This window comes from Pipra filicauda, unplaced genomic scaffold (genome assembly GCF_003945595.2).
Source record: "Pipra filicauda isolate LSUMZ 115617 unplaced genomic scaffold, ASM394559v2 scaffold595_size249610_pilon, whole genome shotgun sequence".
Classification (NCBI taxonomy): domain Eukaryota; kingdom Metazoa; phylum Chordata; class Aves; order Passeriformes; family Pipridae; genus Pipra; species Pipra filicauda.
In genome coordinates this window covers 147841-156710 of record NW_024104748.1, presented here as the reverse complement: position 1 = coordinate 156710, position 8870 = coordinate 147841, and the positions used below count along the sequence as shown (strand labels likewise).

At 51.1% G+C, this 8870-nt stretch overlaps 1 protein-coding gene across 1 annotated transcript; it reads right to left on the bottom strand.

Moving 5' to 3' along the window:
• Window positions 1-3872: 3872 nt before the first annotated feature.
• On the bottom strand, window positions 3873-7506 carry LOC113990391 (guanylyl cyclase-activating protein 1). The gene is made up of 4 exons (XM_027725782.2): window positions 7309-7506; window positions 5065-5214; window positions 4443-4533; window positions 3873-4087 (listed from the first exon to the last, which is right to left on the bottom strand). The coding sequence occupies exons 1-4, from the start codon at window positions 7504-7506 to the stop codon at window positions 3930-3932; spliced, it is 597 nt and encodes a 198-aa protein (XP_027581583.1). The 3' UTR covers window positions 3873-3929.
• Between the last annotated feature and the right edge of the window lie 1364 nt (window positions 7507-8870).

Below are 8870 nucleotides of genomic sequence, written 5' to 3'. Positions count from 1 at the left end.
TCTTCTCTTTCCTCTTCTCTTCTCTTCCTTCACTCTTCTTTCCTTCTCGTCTCTTCTCTTCTCCTTTCCTCCTTTTCATCTTCTCTCTCTTACTCTTCTCTTTCTCTTCCTCCATCTTCTCTCTTCTCTTTCTCTTCTCTTCCCTCTTCATCTTTCTATTCCTCGTCTTCTCTTCTCTTCTCTTCATCTTCGCCTTATCTCCTCCTTCTTCTCTTCTCTTCTCTTCTCTTCTCTTCTCTTCTCTTCTCTTCTCTTCTCTTCTCTTCTCTTCTCTTCTCTTCTCTTCTCTTCTCTTCTCTTCGCTTCTCTTCTCTTCTCTTCTCTTCTCTTCTCTTCTCTTCTCTTCTCTTCTCTTCTCTTCTCTTCTCTTCTCTTCTCTTCTCTTCTCTTCTCTCCCTTCCTTCCCTTTCCCTACTATCCTCCCTTCTCCTTTCCTTTCTTTTCTTTCTGTTCTTCCTTTTCTTCAAAGGAAAAAGCTCCTCGGAACTATAGGAAGTATCTCAAACGCATCACCCTCAGATATCCTGTATTTAAGGCAGCCTGCTGGTGTTCTGGGATCCGGGCTGTGCTGCAGGAACACGGGATCAGCGATGTGCAATGGAAAAAGGACCTTTGGAAGTCTGAGAGCGAGTTTTGTGCCATTTCTTTGCCTTTTGGGTCTCCCGCCCCTCCTCTCGGGGATACACAGGGGGATATTTCTGCCGTTTCAGCTCATCATCGCCTTTCCCTCTGATTTTGGGATGGGCCGGGCCCATCCCGGCGGATTCCCGGGATTCCCGATGGAGCCGGCAGGGGGCGCTGCCGGACACGGGAGCGGGACCTCGGGGAGTGTCCAAAGGGCTCCCAAAAACCAGGGACGGGGAGGGTTCGCTCGGGCGGGCAGGGACAGGACGGGCGGGAACGGCTGCGAACCGACACGGGGGAGACTGAGAGGAGATATCAGGGAGGAATTCTTTGCTGTTCGCTGGCATGGGCTGCCCCGGGAGCTGCCCCATCCCTGGGAGTGTCCAAGGCCAGGTTGGACGGGGCTTGGAGCAACCTGGGCTGGTGGGAGGTGTTTTTCAAGCATTGCAAGGGGCTGCCCAGGGAGGAGGTGGTGTCCCCATCCCCGGAGGTGTCCAAGGAAAGCCTGGATGTGGCACTCAGAGCTCTGGGCTGGGGGACAAGGTGGGCATCGGGTACAGGGTGGAGCTGATGATCCCAGACATCTTTTCCAACCTTAATGATTCCATCATTCTGTGCCCACCTCATCACAGGGGAGTTGGACTAGGTGACCTTTAAACGTCCCTTCCAACCCAAACTGTTCTATAACTCTATAATTTTAGTGCAGCTACAAACCTGGCTCCAGGGGCTGGTCCCAGGTCACCCCAAAGCAGAGGCAGAACTGGGACCTGGGATCAGACCTGCAGCGTGGCCGTGCAGCCTCCCAGGCCCATCCCTCCCCAAAAATCCTCCCCCACACTCCCCAGGGAGGCTGTGCTGCCTCCCAGCACCAGGGACATTGTCACAGGGGTGAGCAATGTGCCTGTGGCACCTCAACAGCCACCACTATTTGGAAATAAATTAATTATGCATGAGCTGGGGCCAGGAGAGTCACAACATTAGTTTCTAATTATTTCTTATTTGCTTTCTTAGAGGCTGAAAAAACATCCTTTGGAACAGAGACACTGAGGTTTGAAAGGTGTCTTTGGCCTGCTGGCAGTCCTGACACAGCCTTTTTAGAATAACTTTGTCTTTATAAATAGAATTTGGGCTTGTCAGAGCTGCTTTTTGGGTGCAGAGGAGGGGCTGAAGGAAGCACAGGAGGGACTGGAGCTCAGCTCAGCTCCCTCCTTGCTCTGTAAAGCCAAAGTGCTGTAAGTTTTGTGCTGGTCATTTGTGGGGGAGTTAATTGTGCTGCAAGAAGGAGTGTTACACACTGAGTAAACAGCTCAGCCCACCTTTAATAAGCAGTTGCAGCTTCTCTCTCTTGCACTGGTGTGAGTGGACAGGTTGGCCCATCAGAGGGTTCCTTTCCATGGTGTGTTTTTGTGCCTGACAACAACCCCAGAGCCTGAACCTGCTGCTCTGTTTGGGTGGGAAATAGGGCAGGAGGGAGTTGTGGGGCTGCAACGAAGGCAGGAAAACAGGATGTGCCTGGAAATGTGGGTGGGTAAAGCAGAGCTCTGGAAGAAACAGTTGTAGGACTACCCAGGGGGTGGTAGTTTTACTAAAGGTTTTACTAAGGGTTTTACTGCCTGACTTGATGCAGATGAGGTACAGAAGAGCAGGCAGCATCCATGGGATGCAAGAACCTGGGAGCAGCTCCTTTTCTACATTGATCCTGAAGAAATCAGACCTCTCCCCACAGCTTGTACCTGTTCTTGTAAAAGAACTATTTTAATAAAGTCAAAACAAGGGGTTTTGCACTTGCATGAGCCAGTTAATCTGTCCCGCTGGAAACAGAAGGATTGATTGAAAGACAGAAGAAGCCCAACCTGGAATAATGTTGTAAAGCATCTTTATTAGTTCACTACAAGACTGGAAGTACAAAAGCTTCCAGGCAAAGCACTGCCCAGTGAACAAGACGCACAGGAATAATGCTCAGGAAGTTGCAAACACCCAGTGCTAAATAACAAGACTTTCAGCTGGGCAAGAAACCCTTCCTGGTGTCCTGTATTGCCTCACCATGCCTGAAACTTGCTCCCATCAGACGGGGAAGCTCCTCTCCAGGAGCAGCCAAGGCTCAGCCCCGGCTCAGGGATGGGGGTGGGCTGGGGCGAGGCCATCACTCCCACAGCCACCCTTGTGCGTGTGCGGGGTCCTGGGGGCAGCCCCTGCTCGTGGCACGAGGCTGCTGGGCCCCAGGGGTGCTCTGAGAAGGGGTTTTTTACTCCGGGGGGGACTGTGTGTGATGCCGTGTCAGAGGTGATGGGACCCAGGCTCGGGTACTCGCGGATGCTCGTGGCGCGGGCGCTGCGCTCGCCCGCCTCTAGCAGCTCACCCACCCCTCCAAAATGCACGCAGGCTTTGGGGTTAAAACCACCTTGATGCTCAAGTCTAACTCACAGGGCAGTTTGATTTTGCTGTCCAGGTGGTAAAACGTGCAGGAATATTCCTACAAATGTGCAAAGCTTCTCCTTCTCAGGTTACTGCTGTTGCAGTACTTACGTCTGGTTCTACTTGCCTGGAAGTACTTATTACTTCCAGATACTTCAAGGAGAAAAATGCCCTTAAAGTCCAGGTGGTTGTTTAAAAAAGGCACCATTTGATGTTTTTAATGCTTTCAAACAAAGAAAAGCCACTGCATTCACCCCTCCCCTTTTTCTAGCTCGTAAATGTTTTTACCTTACATTATCACTAATCATTGCTAATAATAAATCAAAGAACAGGTGACCAAAAATGGTGACTGCTTGCTCTGGAAATATAAACGGGAGGGGAAGGTTTAGTTTTGCTTTTCTAGGACCCCTCTCACTGGGGCCAAGTGCAGGGCAGCCCTGGGGTTTGTCCCCTGCCAAGGCTGCAGAGGCTGGTGTTGGCCACAGCCTAAATTTTGAGGCGCTGTCTGTGTGTTCTCAGGCTGCACAACCTCGTGCTGCTCCCCTGCCTGGGGAGGTGACATTGTCCCCCCACTCTGCTCGACAGCAACGTCCAGAGGGCCCTGCACAGCTCAGGGCTCGTGGCAATCCGGGGTGGGAGGTGTGTTTTCCATGTGTCCACATCCCCTCCTTGCAGCAGCTTTTCCTCTAGCGCCGGGCAGGGCCCCCCGGCTCCCCCAAACCATCTGCCGGGGGAGCGGCACCTTCAGAGCAGGTCCTGGTCCCTGCACTAACAGGGTAGCCTGTGGCCACACACTGGCACTGGGACAGTTCACCAGCTCCCACAACCACGACACGAGTTAATAATGCAAGGGGGGAAAAGTGGAGGCGCAGGGAGAGCGTCCCAGGGGGTTACTTGTCAGCCGCTGCCTCCTCCAGCTCGTGCGGGTTCTTCCCGTCGTTCTGGATCAACCGGACGATGTGTGTCAGGTCCAGGCTGCGGGTGAGGATGTCCAGCAGCATTTCATCCTTCTGCACGCCCTCCATGAACTCTTCCAGGGACAGCTCACCTGCGGGAGCACGTTCAGGAAGGGGCTGTCAGATCCTGCAGCCTCTCTGACGGTGTCTCAGCAGCCCCCCCCAGGAGTTGTACAGACTCAAAGTTTGGGGTCTTAAATATGTGAGTTGTGCACCCCAAACCCTGCCACAGATCCCCACCCTGCCAGTAGGACAAGGGGCAGTTTGCAGTGTCCCCTTGGGCCAGCTGCAGCCCACGGAGGGCACAGGGAGCTCAACCTTCACAGAGAGCCACCCTCTGCCAGCTCTCCCCATATCCTGGTGTTTTGGGACGCCCAGCACCTGGAATTGCTCTGGCAGGTAAGGGGGAAGGTGGGAGCATTGGAATTGCTTAGGGAAGTCCCTCACCATCTCCATTTATGTCGATTTTGTCGAACACCATGTCTGTGAACTCCTCAGCCGACATCGTTTCGTTGCAGCGGTTGATGGCTCGAATGGCCTGGAGGGAACGAAGGACACAAGGGAATTACTGAGTGCTCTGCAGGTTGTGTATCCATCAGCACAAGTGGCCAAGGGACCTGAGACACCGGAGACCATGAGAAGCTAAACTATTTTGCAGGCAGTTAGGTTTTGAAAGCAATAACCTGGAGTTTAAAATCACTTCCAAAGGCAGCCAATGCTTTACAAGATTTAGTGGCCATGCTGGGATAAACCAGGAGCTGCTCACCTCTGAAAACCCTTAGATTAAATTCAAGTGCTTATCTCAGTCCAAGTTTCAGTGGATGGGGTTAAACAGCCAGGAGAAGACCAGGGGCTGCTGTGTGTCAGAGTGTGCAGATGCCATGGGAGGTGTGGGATGTTGGAGACAGGTCCACCAGGGAGGACTGGCAGAGGACAAGCAGCAGGTTTGGCCAGTGCCTACTAATTTACCATGGAATTAGCTGGGTTGGAATGTTCCTCTTACAACCTCTCTGTCTACCTGCCTGTAATGACCACCTGTGATAGAGATGGAAAAGCTGAGCCCACTCACTTTGATGATGTTCAGCAGCTCTCCCCGGTCAATGCAGCCGTTCCCATCCACATCATAGAGCTTGAAGTACCACCGAAGCTTCTGGTCCACCTTCCCTTTCAGGACCAGGCTCAGAGCTGCCACATATTCCATAAAATCTATGTAGCCATCCTGAAAGCAGAAGGTTAGAAGCTAAGATGAGATTAAAAGCAGAGAGTCAGGCAGTGTGTGATTTTCCTGGTCACTTCTGGAGGTCCCTGCTGGAACTGGTCCCCACTGGTGGCCTCCCCCTTGAGACAGGGGCTTGTGGAGCACAGCAGAGGGCAGGGGGGTGTGGGTCCCCTGCATGCCCCGTGGTTAAAGCCAAGGCTCCATGTTAATCTGTGCAGAGCCATTACAGAATTAGAGAATCACTGAAGTTAGAAAAGGCCTCCAAGATCATCAAATCCAACCTTGGACCGTTATTTGTTGGGAAGGAGTGAACTCGGTGGGTGTTCCTGGCTTGGGCACTAAGGAAGCCTCCAAAGCCTGTGCTCAGGGGATCTCTTTATGCAAAGCAGTGGTAATTCAGGGGTCAAAGAGGCACAGGCTTATGCAGATGAGTCCTGGTGGATTACACAACCTCATCCTGCCTGCACACATCTACAACTCTTTTCTGCTGCAAGGGGGTCTTGGATGAAAAAATCCCAGAGAGGAATAACATGAGGAGTCACCCCAGCATGCTGGTGACATCTGGGCCTAGATGCTGCTCTGTCCCTGTGCCATTTCTGTATTTGCTTCACATTTGGTCACGTCAGAAGCACAAACACTTTTATCTTTGACTTTCCTCCGAGGTGTTTGCCCACCTCCAGCTCCTGCCATGGCATCAGGAGACCTTCAGCTGGACCCACAGAGGGCTTGCTCCCAGGGCTGTGGATCACTGCAGAGCTGCTGGGATGAGCTCCCAGGTCACCAGCCTGCCTCCAGACACTGCCCATGATGTTCACAGCTCCTGTAAGCTTTGCTGAAGTGCCTCCTGCCCCCCACAGAGCATTGCCATGGCACTTGGAAGGAAAATGGCACGTGGGACGTGGCACGTACCTCCCTGGAAGTGCTCAAAAGGATGTGGCACCTGGGGATGTGGGTTAGTGGTGAACATGGAGGAGCTGGGTGAAGGCTTGCACTTGATAATCTTAGAGAGGTCTTTTCCAAGCCTAATGATTCCATCATTCTGTACTACCAACCAGGGACAGGTCATTAGAGCATAAGCCAGGGGTTTGTCAATGAACAAAGCCAGGGCTCCGCCGGCGGTTCAGGAGGAGATCATCTGCTTTATCCCACTGCTGCAGGAGCCAGATTAGGTATAAATAGCTGCTAAGCCCCATTCCCAGCAGGATTTCCAGTGCATCAATTCCCTTTTCAGGCATGCATTGAAACATGGGGCAGTGAGCAAGGTAAAGGCCAAGGCTCAACCAAGCACCTGAAGGATTTGAGGCCTGATTTGCATTTTTTTCAATGGGATTAAGGCCATTAAAGCCTTTGAGTTGCAATAAAACATATTCCTCATCTCACAGGAGGCGCAATTTCAAATCATTTGCAAGTAAAGGAGGATGTTGTTTCCTCTCAGAGACTCAGCATCCAGCTGCTCTTCTGGCAGCACTCCCAAACATGTCCAGGTGCTCCAGGACTGCCCCGTTCTGGGGGTCCAGCACAGCAACAGCCCGAGGAGCAAAGCCTCCCTCCCCACAGGGAACAAAGGACCTGAGCTCCTTATCACAGGGGACAGAGCACATGGCAAAAAAAAAAATCAATGAAACTAATCCATTTATAATTTAAAGCAATGCAAAACAGACCCGATCTGTTCTGTAAACTGTGGCTCGTGGCTTGGGAACTCGCTGTCTCTGCATGAATGCAGCCCTTGTTCTCACACCACTTGTTCCTTACTGTCACAACATTTGATACTTAAGGATTAAAGGGCACTTCATTTTAAAGGGATCACAGCCTGCCAGATAAAACCCCACTGTTTTAATCACTTAAAACCAAAAGGAAAATATCAGCTCTGGGAGAAGTCTGCTTTCTCGCAGAACAGGCAGCGGGCGAAGGGTTTTTTTGCTGGCATTTTTCACCTCCCAGAACTGATTTTGCAATTTATGAGGCCACAGAAAATCAGGCTGTGCATACTCAGGACGTTTTCAATATCACACACACCCAAACACACCGCGGGGGATCACAGGGAGCAGAGCACAGCCCATCCCAGCGCAGCTGAGCGGGAAGGACAATATTTACCTTATTGAAGTCAAACGTCTCAAACATTTGCTCAACGTATTTGTTCGCTGAAGGACTCAGGTTTTTCAAGCCAAAAAACTGTTTGAACTCGTAGAGGGTGAGCTGGCCAGAAGGACACTCTGTCATGAACTTCTTATACCACTGGTGGCACTCGGTGGTGCTGAGCTCCTCCACGGTTTTCCCGTCCATGTTCCCCATCTCCACACCGAGGGCTGGTGGCTTTGCAGCCAAAAAAAAAAAAAAAGGAGGTTTTGTGAAGCCTGAGAATAAAAATTCTCAAAGTTCTGCTTCTTGCCTTCAAAGTTCAGGTGCTCCCAGCACTCTGCAGGCGTCACAGTGTCAGGGAGAACCAGCTGCCTGGTGTGAGGGCTGTACCAATTCCGTGGTGGATGCAGAAGACACGTCCTCCCGGGAAAACTCAAAAGCACAAAACCCTCTTTGGGCAAGAGGGTGACATTTAAGTACCCAGCAAATCCCTGCCCAGCCAATGAGGCTCAGGGGGGTGACGGGCTCCTGCCAGGCATTAAGAGTTCAGGGTTAAAATAGAAAAGAGGTAAAATGGGGAAGTCTTGCAGATTACAGGCCCAACAGGAGATTAGGAGGTGGAATTTTCTCCTTGATGATCTAATCTCTTAATCCACTTCATTTATCATTGGGGGGGCGGGTGGACATCACATGAAAAATAAGTTTTACACCAAAATCAGAGTAAGAAGAAAGAGAGAAAACCACTCAGAATTCTCTGTGCTGTTACTGCCTTTTTGGTTTCCCTTCAGCTTGATCTGCCAGAGGATTCCAAACAGGGCTCTAGAGCCTGAAATTCAGGGAGGGGGAAGTACCACGTGAGCTCCTAGAAGAGATGCTTCTGAGGGTAAATTTGGTGTGCTGAGATAAATATAGAAACATAATTGCTTTAAATGGTAAAGCTTTAAGTGCTTTCATTGCCAGCACCAGGAAGGTGAAGGTGCCTCTCCCCCCCCAGCTGCAGGGTCCCAGTGTTCAGTCTCCCTGGTTCTGATAGTTTTCTCCTCAGAATTGTCCCACACTCTGCTCACCCCGAGAGTGTGTCCTGGTTGGTGCATAACCAGAACTTGGCTGACACCAGTGGAGTTAAATGCAGCTCCAGTTTTCGTTTGTGATGAATTACCACGAAAAAATTCTCCGTGTAAATATGAGTAAAAACAACCCAGAGGAGAAGGACGGGGGGATAAAATACATCCTCAGAACACAGCACGAGCCAAATCCTCCACTAGGATGTGACCGCTGGGTCTCTGCCCACAGGGAGTTCATCCCATAACACACATTTTTTTATATCTAGCAAGTTTAAAGACTTATCTGATGACTAAAAGAGCCCAACTCTTGCGTGGTTCAGAGCTCAGCGCTGCGTACGCGCGGAAGCGAAGTAGGAATAACTCTGCTAAAACAGGCAGGATTACACAAGCGTAAAACAGTTATGAAAAGGGAATTAGGCTGAGGAAGATAATTGGATGTGCTAATTCTGCGCTCACCGCCAGGTCCCCATCGTGCAAGAGGAACCTGGGCTCTGATCCAACACCACAGGGGAC

Excerpts from the sequence above, each read along its gene's own strand:
- LOC113990391 (XM_027725782.2), bottom strand. The coding sequence starts at position 7,506 with ATGGGGAACATGGACGGGAAAACCGTGGAGGAGCTCAGCACCACCGAG. Across the intron at positions 5,215-7,308 it reads AGACGTTTGACTTCAATAAG|GATGGCTACATAGATTTTAT; the intron begins GTAAATATTGTC and ends TTCTGCTTTCAG. Across the intron at positions 4,534-5,064 it reads AGCTGCTGAACATCATCAAA|GCCATTCGAGCCATCAACCG; the intron begins GTGAGTGGGCTC and ends CGTTCCCTCCAG.